General features: G+C 46.8%; 1 protein-coding gene across 1 annotated transcript in view; it reads right to left on the minus strand.

Moving 5' to 3' along the window:
• Positions 1 to 23,900, minus strand: part of lama1 (laminin, alpha 1) — a 314,737-nt gene that overhangs the window by 44,586 nt on the left and 246,251 nt on the right. Inside the window, exons 40-51 of the mRNA XM_080194636.1 lie at positions 21,826 to 21,964; positions 18,662 to 18,764; positions 16,834 to 16,950; positions 14,840 to 15,022; positions 14,140 to 14,294; positions 12,720 to 12,863; positions 9,680 to 9,813; positions 7,546 to 7,702; positions 7,329 to 7,453; positions 4,352 to 4,502; positions 1,574 to 1,718; positions 505 to 646 (exon numbers count right to left, since the gene is read on the minus strand). Coding sequence (XP_080050762.1) covers positions 505 to 646; positions 1,574 to 1,718; positions 4,352 to 4,502; positions 7,329 to 7,453; positions 7,546 to 7,702; positions 9,680 to 9,813; positions 12,720 to 12,863; positions 14,140 to 14,294; positions 14,840 to 15,022; positions 16,834 to 16,950; positions 18,662 to 18,764; positions 21,826 to 21,964 — 1,695 coding nt within the window. The remainder of the gene's footprint in view (positions 1 to 504; positions 647 to 1,573; positions 1,719 to 4,351; positions 4,503 to 7,328; positions 7,454 to 7,545; positions 7,703 to 9,679; positions 9,814 to 12,719; positions 12,864 to 14,139; positions 14,295 to 14,839; positions 15,023 to 16,833; positions 16,951 to 18,661; positions 18,765 to 21,825; positions 21,965 to 23,900) is intronic.

Below are 23,900 nucleotides of genomic sequence, written 5' to 3' on the forward strand. Positions count from 1 at the left end.
CGAAGATGTGCGGGTTAGGTGGATTGGCCAAGCTACACTGCCCTTTAGTGTCAGAGGGACTAGGAGGGTAAATGCATGGAGATATGGCCAGGGTGGGATTGTGGTCAGTGCAGACTTGATGGGCCAAATAACCTCCTTTTGCACTGTAGGGATTCTACGATTCTGTGGAAGACTTGGAAAGCGAATTCAGAATGGTACACATTCTCCACCCCATAGGCTTCTGTACAGTATAATCCCTGAATTAAATTTAGAAGGTCCAAAACTTTATTGATTTAGAGTAGATCCACCATAATCTCAGCGTTACACTCAGCAGTGTACGAAAATAGAAATTGGAATGAACTTGCATTGTACAAAATTAGTGCAAGATAGCTAGATAGAATGTATCATTTGGGATCAAAGCTGGCTGTAACAGTGGCAGCTTATGTTCCTATCTCTGGTCATATCCAGCCAGACTGCACCGAGTATAGACTTGCTCAATCTCTGCCCAGGAGTACATTAAGGTACCTGTAGCTCGTGGAGCGTGGCAATCCCCCGATGTATATTGGATCTTTGTGCCCACGATTGAGATCGGAAGCTGTTCCGGGTGACACTCCTTGCTTGGTCTCTCGATCAGTTGAATTGAATGGGTCCATTACAGCCAGAACGCCTGTGAATATTCAATACAGCAGCTGAGCTACACTGATCCTGCTGATGTAATACTGAGCAGCAACATTCCCGGCTCTCGGATCTACATGGTAGAGATGTTATCCTTCACCCCACCTGTGCCTTACTGGGTAGCGCTCCCTGTTAGAAAATGTGCTTATTACGTCTTACACGGACTGTGTTCAACTGGTAAGGCCCTTAGACAATTACAAAGTTTTTTTATATTAGTGTCACAAGTAGGCTTACATTAATACTGCAATGAAGTTACTGTGAAAATCTCCCAGTTACCACACTCCGGTGCCTAATTGGGTACACTGAGGGAGAATTCAGCATGGCCAATGCACCTAACCAGCACATCTTTCAGATTGTGGGAGGAAACCAGAACACCCGGAGAAAACACACAAAGATGCGGGAAGAACATGCAGGCTTTGCACAGACACTGACCCAAGCCAGGAATTGAACCCGGGTCTCTGGTGCTGTGAGGCAGCAGTGCTAACTATGCGCCACTGTGCCGCCCAATGGTTTGCATGTGAGGCGGGGTGAACGGCCCCTCATTCAAAGACTCAATGCCTGATTGGCAGACCTGGAAGGGTTGTTCCCACTTAGGCCCTCTCTCTGCTCGTGCTGCCAAACCCCCTTGTCCCCCCTATCCTGATGTCGCTCAGCCTGTGCCTGGGTTCCTCCTCTATCCCCAGTCTGGGGTGGTTGAGGAATCGGCTGCAGTCGTCGCCACCCTGGTGGCGCTGCTGAGTACGAAAGTGCGGCCGGCCTCAGATTGGCTCGCCTCTGTCAGCGGGCAGGGTCCTGGGGGAAGGCCCACTGCTGACTTGTCAAGTGCCTGAACTTGCGGTGAGTCCTCCCATGAAGAGGCAAGATGGTGGTCTCACTGGGTCTGCGACTTGATGATTGATTTAGAAATTGGTTTTCTTACTTAGCTTCCGGTTGCGTTGAAATGCAATTTTAAACCACGTTCCATTGTTATATCGTTTCTCAGACATCAGGGTTAAAACTCCAGACCCAAGGTCAAAGGTTACTCGGACCTTTCCATCTGCCAGTTCTACGGCTAAGAAATCTCTCTGGTGAAAGTTAAAAAACAGGGATTTAAAGGTGGGCTTGTAAGTGTGAATATTTCTCAAAGACTTGAATGATTACTTAAATCTGCCTCAACAACGTTAACTCATGTTTTGAACATAGAACACAGAAAAACTACGGCACAAACAGGTCCTTCAGCCCACAAGTTGCGCCGAACATATCCCTACCTACTTGGCCTACCTATAAGCGTCTATCTTACTAAGTCCCATATACTTGTCCAAAAGTCTCTTAAAAGACCCTATTGAATCTGCCTCCACCACCACTGCCGGCAGCCGATTCCACGCACCTACCACCCTCCGAGTGAAAAACTTACCCCTGACATCTCCTCTGTACCTACTCCCCAGCACCTTAAACCTGTGTCCTCTTGTGGCAGTCGTTTCAGCCCTGGGAAAAAGCCTCTGAGAATCCACTCAATCAATACCTCTCAACATCTTATACACCTTTATCAGGTCACCCCTCATCCTTCGTCTCTCCAAGGAGAAAAGACTGAGCTCTCTCAACCTATCCTCATAAGGCACGCCACCCAATCCAGGCAACATCCTTGTAAATCTCCTCTGCACCCTTTCTATGGCTTCCATATCCTTCCTGTAATGAGGTTATCAAAACTGAGCACAGTACTCCAAGTGGGGTCTGACAAGGGTCCTGTATAGCTGCAGCATTATCTCCCGACTCCTAAACTCAATTCCTCGATTGATGAAGGCCAGTACACCATAAGCCTTCCTAATCACATCCTCTACCTGCAAAGCTGATTTGAGCGTCCTATGAACCCGGACCCCTAGAACCTTTTGAGCTTCCACACTGCCAAGAGTCTTACCCTTAATATGCTATTCCGTCATCCCACTTCACCTGCCAAAATGAACCACCATACACATGTCTGGGTTGAAGTCTATCTGCCACTTCTCCGCCCAGTCTTGCATGCTATCTATGTCTCGTTGCAATTTCTGACATCCCTCCAAACTATCTACAACACCTCCAGCCTTTGTGTCACTGGCAAACTTATCAACCCATCCCATTTTGGACACTACATTCTGCGACTCACTTTTCGCTTTATTGATTAGGAGAGATGTGAAAATGTAAAGTTTATTTGTTAGTGTCACAAGTCGACTGACATTAACACTGCAATGAAGTTACTGTGAAAATCCCCCAGTTGCCCCACTCCAGCGCCTATTCAGGTACACTGAGTGAGAATTTAGCATGACTAATGTGCCTAACCAGCACATCTTTCAGACTGTGGGAGGAAATCAGAGCGCCTGGAGGAAACCCAACCAACACAGGGAGAATGTGCAGACTCCACACAGACAGTGATGCAGCCCAGAATCGAACCCAGGTCCCGTGGAACTATGAGGCAGCAGTGCTAACCACTGTGCCACCGTGACCACCCAGTCTGCAGAACAATTTATCATAAGTGAGACCCAATGCTGCTCCCTCACTCCCCCTGCTGATCAGAAACTGAATTGTCCCATCAAACAAACACAGTCCCTAAGCAGGAGGTCCACAGTCGGGTTCTATTTGCAAGTGTTGTCCTTTTGATGTTTGGCAGTGAGGCAGGAGTTACACAGGGTGGAACTTTCCAGACCCATCCGCAGTGAACATCATTGCAGAAGGGATGGGAAAATTTAGACAGCAGTTAAATTGACTTTTGGTTGCTCTCTCTAAATTTTCCCGTCCTGTCTACAAGGATGCCCACTGCTGGCAGGTCTGGAAAAACTGTCCACAGTGCGGGAAGGCTTGGTAAAGGGAATCCAAACTGAATTGGCCTCACTTGGCCATCACAGTGTTACAGTAATCATGATTAAAAGGAGCACAGCATCACAGTACTAATGATTTGTTAAATACATCCCACAAGATAGTCCATGAACAACAAGCATGCGCTTTTATCTTCCTTTGTACCTGCTCCTTTTCAGCAGCCTGGGAACTGGCAAATGGAGCATATTAGACCTCTGGTGTCAGAGAATGCCAGTCCCACCTCTCACTGGTACACTCATACTCAAAGACAAACAGGCACTGGACAACCCTGCTTTAATTTTGCTGAGAAAGACATTTTGTCGAAGCTTTTCATCTTGTACTCATCAGGACGGTCACAAGAATGCCAATGTCAGAAAAAACAACTTTATGTTGTCTGAGAAGAGAGTGCTGATTGGTTGGCAAGTGGAATTTGATTGGTAGAGGCATTGCCATTGAGTCCACTTGCCTACCAGTTAGTTTCCTCTGACATTGGCATTCTTGCGACTGTCCTGATGAATGCAAGATGGAAAGCTTTGACAAGATGTGTCATTTTTCAGCAATACTCAAGTTCTGGAGGATCAAATGACTAATTATAATGGCTTTACATGGGCTTCATCCTGGAACAATGGCAAGAAAGCAACTCACACCAGTGGAAAGACGGAAGATGAAAGAGTGGAGGGAAACAGCAATGAACCAGTGACTGCTAAGTTGTACAAGAACTGCTTTTAGCTTGTATCTCAAGAATAATGTAACCAAGTACAAGTCTGAGGAAGGTTTATTAAGGAACATGCAATATCTCAACACAGGAAGAAATAGAACTAGTTTCAAATAAGATTTCAGTTTTCTCAATACAGAAACAGCTGAGACAGTAGTCTGAACTGCATGATCTTACGGTGCCGTTTGAAGTAAGGTAGAGCAGTAGGCCATTTGGTGAGAATGTGCTGAAGTGCATCACTAATTGGGTCGTCGTGGAGCGTAGCATCTTCTCGACGACTGAATAGCCGCTACCGTCAAAGTGGAAGGCAATGTCTTCATTCTGTGATCTGCAGAACAGGTACAACTTTTATCATCAACTGATTCTTTCCAACCAATGTACATGACAAGAGATGAGGCAACTTAGGCTGAAGACTTAGTGCTGAACGAGGTTGTCTCATCATTGTGTGCCACTGGCCTGTGAGCTGGTTTCCTGGTCCCACTTTGACTCAGGATCATTTTCCCAGAAGTGGATTGGGTTGAAGGTGGTGGGGGGGGGGGCGAGGGGACGTGCTAGCAGGGTCAACTGGTTGAGAGGCACTGTCTCTATCCATCAACCTGGTTTCAGCTGTAGTCACAGACTTCCCTATATGGGGGTCGCCCCCATTGTCACCCCTAACAATGATGGCCAGATTGTCGAACCTATGTTTTATTTTATGCTTGATGAGGATGAAGAGAAGCTGTTTCTATTTTGGCGCCACAGTTGGCTTGTCCAGTTAAAGTTCTGGTCACCGATGATTCCCAGAGTGTTGCAGGTGATGGCGTGGGGCACATTTTGGCGATCGTGAGGCCATTGAATGTCAGGGAATGATGGTTACATTCTCTCTTGTTGGGGATGGTCATTGCCTGGAACTTTTATGGCACAAATATCATTTGCCACTTGCCAGACAAAGCCTGGATATTGTCCAGGTCTGGCTGCTTTTGAACATGGACTGCTTTTGTTCCTAAGCAGTCGTGAATGGTGCTAAACATTGTGCAATCATCAGCAAGCATCCCCACTTCTGACCTTATGATGGCAGGCAGGTCACTGATGAAGCCATGGCTAAGCCGAGGACACTCCCTGAGTGACTCCTGCAGTGATGTCCTGGAGCCGAGGTGATTGACCTCCAACCACCACAACCATTTTCCTTTGTATCAGGTATGACTCCAACAGATGGTGAAGGGCTCCATAATAGTAAAATAGTGCCGTTATGTCAAGGGCAGTGATTCTCACCTCATCTCTGGAGTTCAACTCTTTTATTGCAAGGTCAGGGGCTGAATGACCCGAGTGGAACCCAAACCCAAGTCAGCAGGTTATTACTGAGCAGCTGCATTATTGGCCAACCCTTCCATGAATTTACTGATGATCGAGAGTAGCCTACTTGCCCTTTTCCAACCCTTTCTATGGTGCATCTGTAAAAGTTGGTGAGACTTGCAGCGAACATGCCAGATTTCCTTGGTCTTCTGAGAAAGTAGATGCGTTGGTGGGCTTTCTTAACTATGGTGTTGGCATGGGGGGACCAGGACAGTTAGTTGGTGAACTGGATGCCTAAAAACTTGAAGCTGTCGACCATTTCTACTTTGTCCCCATCGTAATAGGCAGGGACGTGTTTTCCACTGCGCTTCCTGAAGTCGATGGCAATCTCCTTCATTATGTTGACATTGAGGGAGTGTTGGGGTGGGCAATATCCCAGGGGCAATGCTGTCCATACTGTGCCATCTGGAGTGGGGGATGCTTACAATTCTGGCCCTTATCTTTACCATTGCCAAAATGAATGTAAAGTATATAACCAGCATTTACTAACACAATCGTAAGTATAACTCGTTTAAACAACAGATCACTTTACAATTGTGTAACTTACGAACAAACAAAAAGGGCAAGTTTGCCCTGAAACTGAAAAGTCCCATTTGAGGTCAATGGACCTTTCCATGTTCCGTCCCTTGCCCACTATGATTCCTGTGGTGGGCGGAACGGGAATATTCTGGCCAAAGCTCATCATAAGTGTCAGTAAATAGAAAGATCTGTGTGTCGGTGCACTGGGCATTTGCAACATGTCGTGATCCTAAAAGCCGTGAACAGTTTCTTAGAGCTTAATTTGTTCAAAATGAAGATTAGAAAGAGCTGATACTTGCAATAACATTAAACTGCAGAGTCACAACACATTCCTTTTGGCTAAGATCAAGTGCATTGTCGACATGCTGTACTTGGTTGAAGTCATTAGGTTACATTTTAGCTTTATTTGAAGCAACTTTTAAAAGTGGTTTCTCAGCCTTTTGGCTAAGATGCAAATGAGATTGAGCCTTGGAGGAGGAGCTATGCCTCCTCCAATCAGCTTGGATCATGTAGATCAAGCCCAAGACAGGAGGGGAGGGTCCTGACTTGTCAGCTTGGATCAGGAATGTCTCAACTTGTTGAGACTCTTATTTGGACTGGATTTGATTGAATTGGAATAAAAAAACACATTCCATCTCAGATGAGGTACAAAGGTGTCTTATGCTCAGTGATGCCATTTATCAGCCACAGGTTCAATCATGGCTTTCAAAAAGGAATTGCGTAATTATTTGAACAAAAAAAAAGGTTGGAAGACAACAGAAGTGGGCATTGAGTTACTCTTCCAGACAGCCAACATGAACACAGTGGATCCCATCCACTGATTCCGTCCACACTTCCCGCTGCCTCAGAAAAGCAGCCAGTATAATCAAGGACCCTGCACACCTCGAACATTCTCTCTTCCACCTTATTCCTTTGGAAAAAAGATACAAAAGTCTGAGGTCGCGTACCAACCAACTCGAAAACAGCTTCTTCCCCGCTACCATCAGGCTTTTGAATGTACCTACCTTGCATTAAGTTGATCTTTCTCCACATGCAGGCTATGACTGTAACACTACATTCTGTACTCTCTCCTTTCCTTCTCCACAGGTACTCTATGAACAGTAAGTCTTGCCTGTATAGTGTGCAAGAAACAATACTTTTCACTGTATTCTCATAGATGTGATAATAATAAATCAAATCGAATCAAAAATCAAATGGTCTCCTTCCATCCTCTAGCCTTTGTGATTCTATTCAGGGTGGAGGGGGGAAAAGTCATCATAAAGGAAATAATTTTCTCAACAAAGGGAAATAGGGTCAGTTTTACCTCGCAAAGCATCCTTTGCAACTCCCTTCTCGCTCTTGGTAGTTCCACAAGCCAATGGATTTCCCATCCAGGAATGCTTCACCCATGCAACCTCTGAATTGGGTCACCTTCACAGCTGGCACTTTCTGAGTACAAAGGGATGGCGTTATTCCAAGGAATTAGTGTTTAGATGCTGATGCAGGAAAAAGCAGCACAAATCAGAAACAATCCAACTCACCTTAACTTTCCTCAAGATCCCTCCGACAAACACTCGGGTTGAGTTATTCACATCCAGGACAGTGGCGATTCCAGGGGATGTGGCCGTCTTTACTACTGGCTTGTCTAAACTAGAAGATCCAATCTCTTCAACAGATAAGGTGCCCTTACGTCCAAACCTACCAAGTAAAAGCCAGTTAACATTTGTTGCACTATCTGCGACTTTCTGACATTCCCTCGTTTCCAGGAGAATCCCGGCAGATTGGAAGTTAGTGAATCTAACACCGCTGTTCAAGAAAGGAGGGAGGGAGATGACAGGGAATTATAGACCAGTTTGCCTGACATCAATCACTGGGAAAGGACTGGAATCTAATATTAAGGGAGTCTTAACAATGCATTTAGAAAATCATATCATGAATAGAAGATGTCGACGTGGTTTTATGTTGGGAAAATTGTGTTTGAAAAATCAATTAAGAGCTTTTTTCAGTGCGTAATCAGTAGGATATGGAGGTCTTGTGGCACAGTGAGGAGCTGGCTGTTGCTGAGCTGTAAATAGTGGATTACCACAAGGATCAGTGTTGGGGACTCAGCTATTTACAATCTATATTAATGAATTAGATGAAGAGACAAAGACTGATGTATCTAGACTTGTGAACATTGAAGAGCTGGGTGGAATGCAAGCTGTGAGGAGGACACAAAGTGGCTCCAAAGAGATAGTCAGGCTCAGTGAGTGGGAAACAAGGTGGCAAGTGGAGGGCAATGTGGGAAGTGTGAGGTTATTCACGTTTGTCATAAGAATAGAAAAAACAGAAATTAAACAAAAATGCTTGAAAAAAATGTTGCTGTTTGGAGAACTTGGGTGTATTTACATAAAGAAAGTTAGCATGGTAAGAAATTAGCAATTATGGCACGTTGGCCTTTATTGCAAGGGGATTTGAGTACAAGAATAAGGAAGTCTTGCTACAATTGTACAAGGCTTCATGAGACCACACCTGGAATACTGCCTGTGGTTTTGTTTTCCATTGTGTACAGTTTTGGTTCCCGTATTTGAGGAAAGGTGTATTGGCATTGGAGGCAGATCAGAGGAGGTTCACTAGATTGATTCCAGAGATGTGGGATTTGTTGTCTGAAGAGAGATTGAACAGTTTAGGCCTATACTCTGGAATTTAGAAGAATGAGGGGAGATCAAATTGAGGTAAACAAGATGATAAAGGTATGGATAGAGTAGACGTGGAGTGGATGCTTCCTATTGTGGGGCATTCTAGGACGAGAGGTCATAGTTTTAGGATAAGGAGTAGCAAATTTAAAATAAAGTTGAGGAGAAACTAACTTCTCCCAAAGGGTTGTGAATCTTGGAATTCGCTACCCCAAAGTATGGTGGATGCTGAAACAGTGAGCACGTTTAAGGAGGAGTTAGACAGATTTTTAATTGGTAATGGGTTGAAAGGGAGAAAGCAGGAAAATGGGGATGAGGAGCATATCAGCAATGATCTAATGGCGGAGTGGACTCAATGGGCAAATGGTCCAATTCTGCTCCTGTATCTTATGAACTTATGAATATTTAAGTAAGAAAATACTTGCATTGGAAGCCACGTAGCAAAGATTCACTAGATTAGTGCTTGGAATAAGAGGTCAGTCATATGATGAAGGGTTGAGTAAATTGAATCTATAGTCCCCGGAAGAATGAGATGCGATCTCATTGAAATATACCAGATTCTTAAGGGGCTCAATAGGGCAGACACTGAGAGGTTGTTTCCCCTGGCTAAAACACGAGGGGGGCATACCTTCAGAATAATGGGTCATTTATTTAGGACTGAGATGAGGGGAGATTACTTCACTCGAAGGGTTGTGAATCTTTGGAATTCTATACCCCAGTGGGTGGTGGATTTTCCATCACTGAATATATTTAGGGTTGGGATAGACAGATTTTTGGTATCTCAGGGAATAAAGGATACAGGAAGCGGGCGGGAAAGAGGGATTGAAACTGTAGTTCAGCCATGATTGTATTGAATGGTGAACAAGCTCGGCAGGCTTTGTAGCCTACTCCCTCTCCTGTGTGGTACTGTGCTCACACCAATTTCAAATTGCTCCACGTAATCAAAAGAAGGCTGATACTTCTTGTCAGAAATGTGTACATTGTGGGATTGTCCACTTGCCTGGCAGCATGAATCCTGTACCACTTGTTATTGTTAATCTGAAGATCAGGATACTCTAATCGCGTTGATCCAGAGCCCACGTCCCACAAAAAGGCGACTCTGCCACGTCGCATCTCCAGAGCCAAGAATTCAGTCTGTGGAATGACCAGAGATTTTACACAAGTTATTCATCTGTAATAACAACCAAACCATGCCTGATGCCATCTTAGTCAGATGCAGTGTTAACTGTGGGGATCTAACTCTAACCAGGCAACTTAGTAAGAAGTCTCACAACACCAGGTAAAAGACCAACAGGTTTATTTAGAATCATGAGCTTTTGGAGCTCTGCTCCTTTATCAGGTGAGTGGGTTCACAAATAGAGCATATATAAACACAGACTCAATTGCAAGATAATGGTTGGAATGCGAGTCTTTACAGCTAGTTAAGTCTTTGCAGGTCCAGACAGTGTGAGTGGAGAGAGGGTTAGGCACAGGTTAAAGAGATGCGAATTGTCTCAAGCCAGGACAGTTCATGAGATTTTTGCAAGCCCAGGCCAACTGGTGAGGGTTACAGATAGTGTGACATGAACCCAAGATCCCGGTTGAGGACATCCTCGTGTGTGCAGAACTTGTCGATCAGTTTCTGCTCAGCGATTCTACATTGGAAAATGCTTACCTGAGGATCGGAGGCTGAACGCTATCTGCCCTGGCTTGCGACAATGAACACATCTTCAACCTGTGATTATTCCTCTCTCCACTCATACTGTCTGTACCTGTAAAGACTTGATTATCTGAAAAGACTCGCATTCCACATTATCATGCAATTGTGTCCCTGTCTATATATGCCGTGTTTGTGAAACCTACCTGTCTACTCACCTGATGAAGACGTGGTGCTCCAAAAGCTCCTGATTCCAAATAAACCTGTTGGACTTTCTCCCCGTGTCTGCATGGGTTTTGTCTGGGTGCTCCGGTTTCCTCCCACAAAGATGTGCTAGTTATGTTGATTGACCATGCGAAATTGCCCTTAATGTCAGGGACTAGATAAGGTAAATACAAAAGGTTATGGGAATGGGGTCTGGGTCAGATTGTGGTTGGTGCAGACTCGATGGGCCAAATGGCCTCCTTCTACACTATGGAGATTTTATGATTCTATAATTGCAGTGTGGGAGAACTGGAAATGATAAGTTCTTGGACTAAAAGTACTCTGCAATCTGGGAATCATTGCTCTGATAAAGTCAGGGGAGAATTACACCGGATCTTAACCTTCTTACTGTGACTTCTTACTGTGCCCACTCCAGTTCAACGCCAACATTTCCATATCGTGCAACTTAATATTTTGTTCTAAAGGGATGTTCAAGCATAATCTGAAAAATTAACTGTTACATTTGTCAGCGCCACGATAACACTTGGTTAGAAAGTAATCTCAAGAAACAGCACAGAATTTCCCAGATCTTTGCAGTTCTCCAAATAATTCAAGAAAATGATCTAAATTAACAAATAGTATAGAACAAGGTATGATGACAAATCCTTTATTAAACTTTCAAAACGTAAGGAATGCCAGCTGAAGGAAGTGGAACACTGCCCTGTTAAATACAGCAAGGTTAAAATCTGGTGTAATTCTCCCCTGACTTTACCAGAGCAATGATTCCCAGACCGCAGAGTACTTTTAGTCCAAGAACTTACCATTTCCAGTTCTCCGACACTGCAATTATAGAATCATAAAATCTCCATAGTATAGAAGGAGGCCATGTGGCCCATCGAGTCTGCACCAACCACAATCCCACCCAGGCCCCATTCCCATAACCTTTTGTATTTCCCTTATCTAGACCCCTGACATTAAGGGTAATTTCGCATGGTCAATCAACATAACTAGCACATCTTTGTGGGAGGAAACAGGAGCACCCAGACAAAACCCATGCAGACACAGGGAGAACGTGCAAACTCCAGACACATAGTGACCCAACACTGGAATTGAACCCTGGCCCTTGATGTTGCGGGGCAGCAGTGCTAACCACTGTGCAACCTCTTTGTTTAAGGCTGAACCAGGGTGATGATGTGAGATTTGTTCAAAAGCTCACATTGGGAAACAAAAGTGAAATGTCTTCCTCAGAGGAAACGCTAGTCTTTAGCTCAAAAAGGGGCCAAGTCCTGATACACTGTGCTGGTGGCTCTGCAGTTGGTTTAGTGGTAGCAGGAGCACTGGCAATTGGTGGGACTACTGGCAGCCCCACCACACTGAGGGCCCTAGGTAAGGCTGGGTTCAGGGGTCTCGAAGAGAGGTGTGAGGGATGGTTTAAGAGACCAGTGAGAAGGGTTAAAGTGTGGGATATAGGGTGGAGGGATGTGAAAGGGGTTGGGAGCGGGGGATGAGCTGGTGGAGAGGCGTGTCTCCGATGGGTCAAGTGGATGCCCAAAGGAGGCTCCATCCCTGCCCATCACCAAATCATACATCTAAAGCTGCTGAAATGGCTGCATGGCATTGACCCTCCCTGCTGTGGGTAAGGTACAGGCAACAGTGGGATGAGGCACTTAAAGGTATAGTACCTAGCTACTTAAAGGCCTCAATGAACCTAAGGGTGGATGAGCCACTCCCCATCAACCTATCTACATGCCAAAGGTGGATGGGGAAGGGGCGGGAAGGCCACCTGTTGGTGTTTACGCACCCCCCCCACTCCATCTTTAAATCCACTAGTGAGGAAGCATAAAATCCCTCATTGTGCCCACGGCAGACATCTTAACACCTGCAAATAGTGATCTGCAAAATTAATCTGGGTTAAAAATCTCCTCTTTGGGAAACAACCAACCCATCAAAGGGGTACGTTTTCTTTACATTGATACTGGGGTTGTATGGCTTTAATTTTGTAAAAAGCTTCATAATTGCAATTTGTTAACGCTGATACAAGGGTTGGCACTCTACCAACTTGCCCGCCATGGAACTGGAGCGGGCGAGGTTCATAGGGTGGAAATCCCTGCTGGTCTGTTAGTTTAATAATTTGATTGTAACATTGTCACCCTCGGTTGGGTCAGTACCGGTTCTTTGGATCCACAAACTGGTTACTCACACTGGTGCTGCTGCTGAGATAGAACAGCAGGTTATCTGGTTCAGTGGTTTTCACATTCAGTGCCAGTGTGTTGTAATTGCTGCTTAATAAGGCTGGCTGGTAGGCACGGATACAATCTCGATCGGCCGACACTGCCACTTTAATCTGGGGAAAGGACAAAAACAGGATTACTTTGGAAAGCCTCCTCAAGGACGGAGGAAATCATCTCTATCACCAACCCAACACCTACCAACTTCCCTTCAAAAGGATTCACTCCATCGGCTCCTAAATCAGTCAAAATCTCTTCATGGGACGTGGTACCCTGCTCCACAAATATACTCCAGCTCCATGTGCGAGCTGCTACTTCTACACCCACTCCGACTGAGTACTCTATCCCATTGCTGATCACTGTGTGCTTGCAAACCCAGCCTCCCACCCTCCAAACGCCCATCAGGTTCCCCTCCCCAGAATTCTTTACCCACTCTGCCATCCCTGTGCACCCACCCACTCTGCCATCCCTGTGCACCCACCCACTCTGCCATCCCTGTGCACCCACCCACTCTGCCATCCCTGTGCCCCTGCCCACTCTGCCATCCCTGTGCACCCACCCACTCTGTCATCCCTGTGCCCCCATCCACTCGTACCCTCCACACCTCCCCCAGTCCACACACTGCCTGCCGCTTCAGCAGGCTGTGCAACATTACAGCCTGCCCAATGTCCCCAGCAAATCAAACTGGCTGCTGGGATCTCGAATTAAAACTTTCACCTGCCATTTTCTCCCTTCAGGGATTGATAGCCATCTCTTACTGAATACAGGTTAGCAGTCTTTAAATATATTCTTTTTAAGAGCTCTCAGTGAGAAAGGCTCACGGCGCAGAATGCCAAAAGCAAACCGAGGAGGCAAACGAACAAGCAGAACTCAGGTGGTGCTATTTGAGGGTTTTAAAAACCCCGTATGAGGGAAAGTTTGAAGGCAATCGCGAAGATTGAATTGGGGGGGTGGGACAGGGTGCGGCTAGCTGCACGAAGAAAGTACAGACAAAAAAACCCAAAGGAACATAGAAACTAGAAGCAGGAGAAGGCCATTTGGCCCTTGGAGGCTGCTTCGCCATTCACTTTGATCATAGCTGATCATCAATTCAATATCCTGATATCCTCTTCCTCCCACACCCATACCCCATACCCAAGAGCTATATATAATTTCTTCTTGAAATCTCACAATGTTTTGGCCTCAGCTGCGTTCTGCGGGGGTGGAAGTACAGGTGAGAGTAGACCACATGGTCCTTTGAGCCTGTTCCGCCAGGCAACAGCCTCGGGCTGATCACTGGCCTCGACGCCAACTGCCCACTGTCTCCTCACAGCACCCGATTCCCTGGAGGCCAGCATGGCCACAGGGGAACTAAACAGATCCGTCCCGACTGCTCACTGACTCTGCACTTACGGAGGCAGCTTGCTTGCGAGCCTGATTAATCAACTCCTTTATCTCCGATAGGTTTCTGTTCAGGTTGTCCTCCAGCACTTTCAGTGGCTTCAATCTGTCCAGCAGGTAACTAGCCTGAATCTCCACTTCTTGCACTTTTTTCCCAGCAGCTGCGGCTGAAAGGGAGGGGGAAAGGGACAGAAATTTAAATAAAGGTGGGACAGAACCTTCGACACGCTGCTGTATGTAGCTTTAGACCCGGGGCGGCCTGATGATACGGTGGTTAGCACTGCTGCTTCATAGCGCCAGAGACCCGGGTTCGATTCCCGGCTTGGGTCACTGTCTGTGTGGAGTCTGCACGTTCTCCCCATGTCTGCGTGGGTTTCCTCCAGGTGCTCCAGTTTCCTCCCACGTTCTGGAAGACGTGCTGGACTGTGGCGATCAGGGGATTTTCACAGTAACTTCATTGCAGGGTTAATGTAAGCCTCACTTGTGACTAATAAATAAACTTTATTCTTTACCTTAAGTCTGGAGGCGAGACACCCATTATTCTGGGGTCAAATAGCGAGGATAGTTAAAGCAGCAGAAAATCTGACAGTGCGATTTTGAATTCTTAGATTAACAGTGTGTTTGTTTGTTGTAATGCTGTGCGTGTCCAGTCACGCAAAATGAGTGCATTTGTCAAAAATGACCTTTAATCAATTGCCCATTGCAAGCTTACCTGTCTTTGCCGACTCGTTGATGAGGTCATTTGTTTCTCTGACGGTTTTATTGACCTTTCCGAAGGCGCCAGATGTGGCCAGCAGCTGTTGGCTGAACTGCTGAATTTTGACAAGAGCAGCAGCAGCCGTCAGGTTGGCTGCGATCGCACGAGCTCGGGCCTGGTGGAGTCTCGCAGCTGTACCTGCGACAGAGTAAAGTTTATTTATTATCTGTTAGTCAAAGTAGGCTTACATTAACACTGCAATGAAGTTACTGTGAAATTTCCCAAGTCGCCACACTCTGGCGCCTGTTTGGGTCAATGCACCTAACCAGCACATCATAAAATGGAAATTTTCCTTCCCTTGAGAAGCATAATCATACCTCCAATTTTCAAATTGCCTCTTCCCTCTCTGACCGTGAAACCTCCTCCATCCCTGGGGCCCTTGAAGATCCCTGTGCAGCTCCAATTCTGGCCTCTTGTCCATCCTCCATTTCCTTGGCGCCACCACTGGTGGCTCTGCCGACACCTGCCTTCGCCCAAGGAGCTGGATTTCTCTCCTTAAACCTCTCCACCTCTCCATCTTTAAGGCACTCCTTAGAACTGGAGGGATTTTCCTCCCCCTCCATGTTGTGTTTCGCGGCAGTGGGAGGTGGCACACCACTCCCCGATGGCGGGTTCTTATGGTCCCACCATTGGCAACAGGGTTTCCCATTGAACGCATCCCTTGCCACCAGGAAACTTGTGGTGGGGTGGGCCATCGGCAAGACTTCATGCCAAAACATTGAATGTATTCAAGAGGCGACTGGATATAGCACTTGGGACAAATGGGATCAAAGGTTATGGGGAGAAAGTAGGGTTAGGCCACTGAGTTGGATGATTAGCCATGATCATGATGAATGGCAGAGCATGCTCGAAGGGCCAAATGGCCTCCTCCTGATCCTCTCCTTTCTGTTTCTAAGTCTCGTCAGCGTAAACAGCAGCAAGATTTCAGCAAAGTAGCACAGTGGTTAGTACTGCTGCTTCACAGCTCCAGGGACCTGGTTTCGATTCCCAGCTCGGGTCACTGTCTGTGTAGAGTTTGCACGTTCTGCTCGTGCCTGCGTGGGTTTCTTCCAGGTGCTCCGGTTTCCTCCCACGGTCCAAAGATGTGCGGGTTAAGTGGATTGGCCATGCTAAAATTGCCCCTTAGTGTCCTGAGATGCTTAGGTTAGAAGGATTGGTGGGTAAAATATGTAGGGATATGGGGGTAGGGCTTTGGTGGGATTGTGGTCGGTGCAGACTCGATGGGCCGAAGAACCTCTTTCTGCACTGTAGGGTTCTATGGTCTTAGCTCCTTACTGGTTTGTGTCAAATTTTGTTTGCTAAGGCTCCTATGAACTGCCTTGGGACTTTTAAAGGAGCTATATGAAGGCAGGGCCACTACCGTCATTGTGCACTTCCAATCAGAGGACGCAAAACAGAGAGGAAAATCATGCCGAGTCAAGAATCATAGAATCCGTACATTGCAGAAGGGAGCCATTTGGCCCATCGAACCTGCCCTGACCACAATCCCACCCAGGCCCTTTCCCCATAACCCCAAGCATTTACCCTAGCTAGTCGCCCTGACATGAAGGGGCAATTTCTCAAGGCCAATCAACCCAACCCGCACATCTTTGAATTGTGGGAGGAAACCGGAGCACCCAGAGGAACCCACGCAGACACAAGGAGAACGTGGAAACTCCACACAGTCAGTGACCCAAGCTGGGAGTTGAATCCAGGTGCCTGGCGCTGTGAGGCAGCAGTGCTAACCACTGTGCTACCGTGCTGCGCAAACATTTCCCCAAGTGTATCCACCCATTGATGAACAGTATCCAGACGATCAGGAAAGTGTAATGAACTCTCTTGAGGAATGTTATGATTCTATGAAGCCCGACGGCGAGACATGGGAAAACCCATCACGGGATCATTTCATCTCATTGACAATTGACGTTCACGTTTCTTTTTGGTATGTTTGAGGTATCTACATGACTTACCATTTGGCAATGCTGCCAGTATCTGTAATGGCTCACCCAGCTGTCCGCTCACGTTACGTGCGCTTTTCCGAATCTGATCAACTTTCTCCTTCAGTCCATTCAGCTGATTCACAAGCCCTGAACAATTAACAAAACCGAGAAAGGTGTTCAGACACTACACCCAGGGCAACAACCCAGAGAAAACTTCATCGAGTCAGGGTTACAGTACAGAAAGAGGCCAATCAGTGTGTTATATCCATGTGAACCTCTGTGAGAGTAATCTAGCTCTCCTGAGGCTCCTATGATTTTGAATACTGTAGTCATATCTCCTCTCAAACTACTCATTTCGAAGAAGGACGACCACAATTTCTCCAATCTATCCATATATCTGAAGTATCACATCCTTGGAACTATTCTTGTAAATCTTTTCTGCATCTCTAAAACAAGCTTGTCCAAAACCCAGTCTACAGACCTCTCCCTGGCCTGCCAGACCTTACCCCGGCCTGCCAGGTCTCTCGCCAGCCCACAGACTTCACCCTGACTTGCCAGGCCTCCCTCCCGGCCTGCCAGGCCTCTCCCCTGCAGACAGATCTCACTCCGGCCTGCCAGGCCTCTCCCCGGCCTGTCACACCTCTCTCCAGCCTGCCAGACCTCTCCCTGGTCTGCCAGGCCTCTCCCCGGCCTTTCCCCAGGCTGCTAGGCCTCTCCCTGGCCTGCAGACCTCTCCCCGACTTGCCAGGCCTTTCCCCGGCCCCCACCCGACCTCTCCCCAGCCTGCTGATCTCTCCCAGGCTCACCAGACCTCTCCCTGGCCTGCCAGGCCTTCTCCCTGGCCTACCAGGCCTCTCCCTGGCTTATCCAATCCTCTATCCGCAGCCCTCCCCTTACCACTGAATAATCCCCTCCTGAATGGAGGATCCCCAGGTGTCTACTCCTGCTGTTGTTTCTTTTTTGTCTGTATCATGCACAAGAAACAATACTTTTCACCGTATCCCAATACATGTGACAATAATAAATCAAACCAAATCAAATCAAGCGAATTTACAATATTCAGACCAGGGTGATAAAGATAAGGTTTTGCCCTGTTCAAGTGAAAATTAATCAATCACCTTTTATGTTATAAGTTAAGATTAACATTATTTATTAGTGTCACAAGTAGGCTTACATTAACACTGTAATGAAGTTACTGTGAAAGTTCCCTAGTCGCCACACTCCTGTACCTGTTTGGGTACACTGAGGGAAAATTTAGCATGGTCAATGCACCTAACCAGCACATCTTTTGGAATGCGGGAGGAAATCCACATAAACATGGGGAGAACATGCAGTGACCAAAACCGGGAACTGTACCCTGGCGCAGTGATGCAGCAGTACTAATCACTGTGCCACTGTGCTGCCAAGACTGAGCCCATAAAAGGGTATAAAAGTTTGAATATTGCCAGTGGACATTTTTAAAGGCCAGGAATTCTCCCACCTCTGCACATCTGACCTGGGAGTGAATAGCTGGGCCCAAGAGTTAACACTTCTCTGACCTTACACAGTGTGGAAGGTCAAGGGTTACCCACCCATCCTGTCAGGCATCAAAACTGTCCTCTGGTTTGCTGCAGAGCGTTTGCAATCTGTGCTTCGTCAGAAAAGACAGATTTCTGCAGTAATGGTAGAATAATACAGCCCAGAAAGAAGTTATTCATCTCATTGTGCCTATGCTAGCTCTCTTTGTTGGAGCTGTCCAATTAGTGTCACTCCCAGATTCATTCTGAGCAACACATTCCTTTCATTCAGTTCAATGGCTTTCACCAAGAGCAAAGTGCTGAGATTAACGCTGAATGTCTCCAATGGACAAGTTACTCACCAGCAGTTTTACTTTTCAAATCATTGGCATCGCTCAGGAGCTTTGAACTGTGCTGAGCTGACTTCTTGCCGATCTCTGCGAGTGGCTTTTCAGGACCGGTGGCCTAGTAAGATGGCACAGAGGCAACATTTCGAACAAGGTTAATAGAACGAGGTGGTAAACTCACACAGAAAAATGACGTCACGTTGTGGCAGCCAATAACGCATTTGTACAGAGACGTGGCACGGATGCTTCTGCTGGTGGGGCATTCTAAGACAAGAGGTCACAGTCTTAGGATAGTAAATTTATAACAGAGTTGAGGAGAAACTACTTCTCCCAAAGAGTTGTGAATTTGTGGAATTTACTTCCCCAAAGTGCAGTGGATGCTGGGACAGTGAGTAAATTTAAGAAGGAGTCAAGATAAGATAACGAAGGGGATGGATAGGGTAGAGGTAGAGAGATTCTTCCTGCTTAGAAAGGACAGTAGGACTAGGGGGCACAGCCTCAAGATAAGGTGGGGGGGGGCAGGTTAGAACGGAGTTGAAGAGGAACTTCTTCACTCAAAGGGTGGTGAATCTCTGGAATTCTCTGCCCGTTGAAGTGGTGGAGGCTGCCTCACTAAATATATTTAAGCCACGGGTAGATAGGTTTTTGACAAACAAGGGAATTAAGGGTTATGGGGAGAAAGCGGGAAAGTGGAACTGATCCACTTCAGATCAGCCATGATCTTATTGAATGGCGGGGCAGGCTCGAAGGGCTAGATGGCCTACTCCTGCTCCTATTTCTTATGTTCTTATGTCAAACTGATTTTTTTTATTGGTAATTGGTTGAAGGATTATGGGGAGAAGGCAGGAAAATAGGGATGAGGAGCATATCAGCCATGATCGAATGGTGGAGTGGACTCGATAAGCCAAATGTCCCAATTCTGTTCCTATATCTTATGAACTTCTGAACAATGATAGATGTTGGCATTTTGACAAATGTATTTCTTTTTATTTAAAGTGTTACTGCACTGATATAATTCTTCTTGATAATCTCTTTGATCTATTTCCACGCTCTGATTGACAGTGCGATAGGTATTTCCGGAGTTAATGATGATTGAAGGCAGTCTTGTAATAAAGGGCAGGAATGGACATTGGGGAGAACACTGCAAACATGATTGAAGAGAAAACTCGATGTGATTCTGGTGAGAGTGGAGAACGGGGGAATTGGCCGTTTGATTTCTGTGACTGAGATCGAAGAAGACAGCAGACAGACTCAATGATCAGAGTCCTTTTTTCATCTGACCCTAAAAATGTAGATAGAAACATAAAAATATCCAGGTTTTCAAGTTCCATCAAATGGCTCCAGGTAAAATTGCAGAATTGTGCTGTATATAATTCCCACCTGAAGGCTGCTGAGTCCCAGAAAATTAATGATCTGTTTAATCCAGTAACAAAGAAGAACCATCAATGAATAAAATAGCAGGATGGTGGCACAGTGGTTAGCATTGCTGCCTCACAGCACCAGGGACCCGGTTTGATTCCCAGCTTGGGTCACTGCCTGTGTGGGAGTTTGCGTGTTCTCCCCATATGTGCGTGGGTTTCCTCCAGGTGCTCTGGTTTTCTCCCACAGTCGAAAGATGTGCGGGTTAGGTGGATCGGCCATGCCAAATTGCCCCTAAATGCTTGGGGAACTAACAGGGTAAATTTGTGGGGTTATGGGGATAAGGCCTGGGTGGGGGTGTGGTCGATGCCGACACAATGGGCCGAATGGCCTCCTTCTGCACTTTAGGGATTCTATGATTCTATGAAAATGCTGGAATTCCCTCCCTAATGGTATTGTGGGTCAACACACATGTGGATCGCAGTGTTTCAAGGAGGCAGCTCACCACCATTTTCTCAAGGGCTATTAGGGATGGGCAATAAATTCTGGACCACGCCCCATGATTGAATTAAAAAAATACAAAGCTCAGCAAAATGGAAAAGCAATTTTATTGGCCAAAGGCCATTTACAATGAACGGGAGGGGGTTTAACAATGACTCATCCAATGCAAGAATGAACAGAAAAGACTTGTGTTTATGTAGTACAACCACTGGTCATCTGCAAGTGCTTTACAGCCAATGGAGCGTTTTTGGAAGTGTAGTCACTGTTGTAATGTAGGAAAGACAGCAGCTACATGTGTACACAACAAACACCCGTTCACAACAATGTGATTAGAAACCAGCCAAGCTCATTTTCTAAGTGACGGGTAAACATTGGCCAGGGCACTCCCTTTCCCCTATTCAACATTTTTTTATATTCATCCATGGGCCATGGGCATTGCTGGCTGGCCAACATCCCTGGTTACCTGAGGGCAGCTTGGAGTCAATGCATTGCTGTGGGCCCGGAGTCACATGTAGGCCATACCAGGTAAGGATGGCAGATTTCCTTCCCTAGAGGACATCAGTGAACTCAGTGGGTTTTTCCAACAATCGGCAATGTTTTCACGGTCATCATTAGACTCTTAAGAACATAAGAAATAGGAGCAGGAGTAGGCCATCTAGCCCTTCGAGCCTGCCCCGCCATTCAATAAGATCATGGCTGATATTTCTTATTGAATTCAAATTCCACCAGCTGCCTTGGTGGGATTCAAACCTGGGACCCCAGAACATTAGCCGAGTTTCTGGTTTAATAGTCTAGTGATAATACCACCAGGCCACCGCCTTTCCTATAAATAGCCCTGCGGGATCTTATGAGTCCACATCAGAAAGCAGACAGGGCCTCAACATAGCACCCGACCCCAGGAACAGCGTCACTAACAGTGCAGCACTCCTTCAATACTGCACTGAAGAGCTTGCCTGAGAATTTGATACTCAGGTTTCTGCAGTGGGACTTGAACCCGCAACTTTGGGTGGAGTTTTACGATGCCTCCTGCCAGTGAGATTTTCCAGTCCTGCCAAAGACAATGGAGTTTTGAATGGCTCACTGCATTTTCCAGCCCACGCCACAACGGGGCTGTAAAATTCCACCCTGTGTGACCAGGAAGTGAGAGTGTGAGTCTCTGAACTGTGGCCAACATTGTAAGCGTTGCTGCTGTTTTTTGTAACAAAACCATGGACATTTTCTTTGTGCTGTACCAATCCACTACAAATAGGAAACAACCTCACAGCAGTGAGGCAGATTATAGACCATGGTTTAACCATTTCCAATTAGAAAATACTCACCAACTTTAATGCAACATCAGCTTTGTTCCTGGCTTCCAATGCAGTGCTTACAGCTTCTTCGACCAATGCTTTGATGCTGGAGTGTGTGCTGACAGCCACTGTGGCATTCAGGGACGTGGTTCTCACAGCTGAGAGGGTACTACCGACAGGAAAGAGTTCACTGTCATGGCTCACAGAAAATTACCAGGCTGTGCGGTTGCAATATCTCTACGATAAATGGCATTCCACTCCAGGTTTGTTAACCTTTACCTCCACTTTCTGACTCCGCTCTTTGAGGATGAGGCCAGTTGGGCCCTACATGTCTCCAGTCTCTGCAGATTGCCCTGTCCTTGCCCTCCAGGGAATCCTGCAGCTCAGAGATGTTCTGTTCATTCAGGACTCTCTCTAAGGACTCGCTCATTGATAAAACCTACATTTCAATCAAGCTACCAAATGTTTGCTCGGAATCAGGCGAGCAAAGTCATTGAACAAAAGCGTTTCAGAGGCTTAAGTACACAATTCTCTGACCATTCACACCCCATCTCTGCTGCCAGCAAGAACAAAGAATTTGGCGCTCAGCTAAATCCCCATTTACCACAGCAGGAATGGAAACTACCAGCTGTGGGCAAGGTCTGACAGTGCAGCACTCCGTCAGTACTGACCTTCCAACTGTAGAGCACTCCATTAGTACTGATGCTCTGACAGTGCAGCATTCCCTCAGTATTGACCCTCTGATAGTACAGCACTCCCTTACTACTGACCCTCTGACAGTGTAGCACTCCCTTACTACTGACCCTCTGACAGTGTAGCACTCCCTCAGTACTGACCCTCTGACAGTGTAGCATTCCCTCAGTATTGACCCTCTGACAGTGTAGCACTCCCTCAGTACTGACCCTCTGACAGTGTAGCACTCCCTCAGTACTGACCCTCTGACAGTGCAGTACTCGCTCAGTACTGACCCTCTGACAGTGTAGCACTCCCTCAGTACTGACCCCCTGACAGTGCAGCACTCCCTCAGTACTGACCCTCTGACAGTGCAGCACTCCCTCAGTACTCACCCTCTGACAGTGCAGTACTCGCTCAGTACTGACCCTCTGACAGTGTAGCACTCCCTCAGTACTGACCCTCTGACAGTGCAGCACTCCCTCAGTACTGACCCTCTGACAGTGTAGCACTCCCTCAGTACTGACCCTCTGACAGTGTAGCACTCCCTCAGTACTGACCCTCTGACAGTGCAGCACTCCCTTACTACTGACCCTCTGACAGTGTAGCACTCCCACAGTACTGACCCTCTGACAGTGTAGCACTCCCTCAGTACTGACCCTCTGACAGTGCAGCACTCCCTCAGTACTGACCCTCTGACAGTGTAGCACTCCCTCAGTACTGACCCTCTGACAGTGCAGCACTCCCTCAGTACTGACCCTCTGACAGTGTAGCACTCCCACAGTACTGACCCTCTGACAGTGTAGCACTCCCTCAGTACTGACCCTCTGACAGTGTAGCACCCCCTCAGTACGGACCTTCCGACAATGTAGCACTCCCTCAGTACTGACCCTCTGACAGTGCAGCACTCCCTCAGTACTGACCCTCTGACAGTGTAGCACTCCCTCAGTACTGACCCTCTGACAGTGCAGCACTCCCTCAGTACTGACCCTCTGACAGTGTAGCACTCCCTCAGTACTGACCCTCTGACAGTGCAGCACTCCCTCAGTACTGACCCTCTGACAGTGTAGCACTCCCTCAGTATTGACCCTCTGACAGTGTAGCACTCCCACAGTACTGACCCTCTGACAGTGTAGCACTCCCACAGTACTGACCCTCTGACAGTGTAGCACTCCCTCAGTACTGACCCTCTGACAGTGAAGCACTCCCCAAGTACTGACCCTCTGACAGTGTAGCACTCCCTCAGTATTGATCCTCTGACAGTGTAGTACTCCCACAGTACTGACCCTCTGACAGTGTAGTACTCCCACAGTACTGACCCTCTGACAGTGAAGCACTCCCTCAGTACTGACCCTCTGACAGTGTGGCACTCCCACAGTACTGACCCTCTGACAGTGTAGCACTCCCTCAGTACTGACCTTTCAACAATGTAG

This window comes from Carcharhinus amblyrhynchos, chromosome 8 (assembly GCF_965287045.1).
Source record: "Carcharhinus amblyrhynchos chromosome 8, sCarAmb.v2.hapA, whole genome shotgun sequence".
In the NCBI taxonomy this organism is placed as follows: domain Eukaryota; kingdom Metazoa; phylum Chordata; class Chondrichthyes; order Carcharhiniformes; family Carcharhinidae; genus Carcharhinus; species Carcharhinus amblyrhynchos.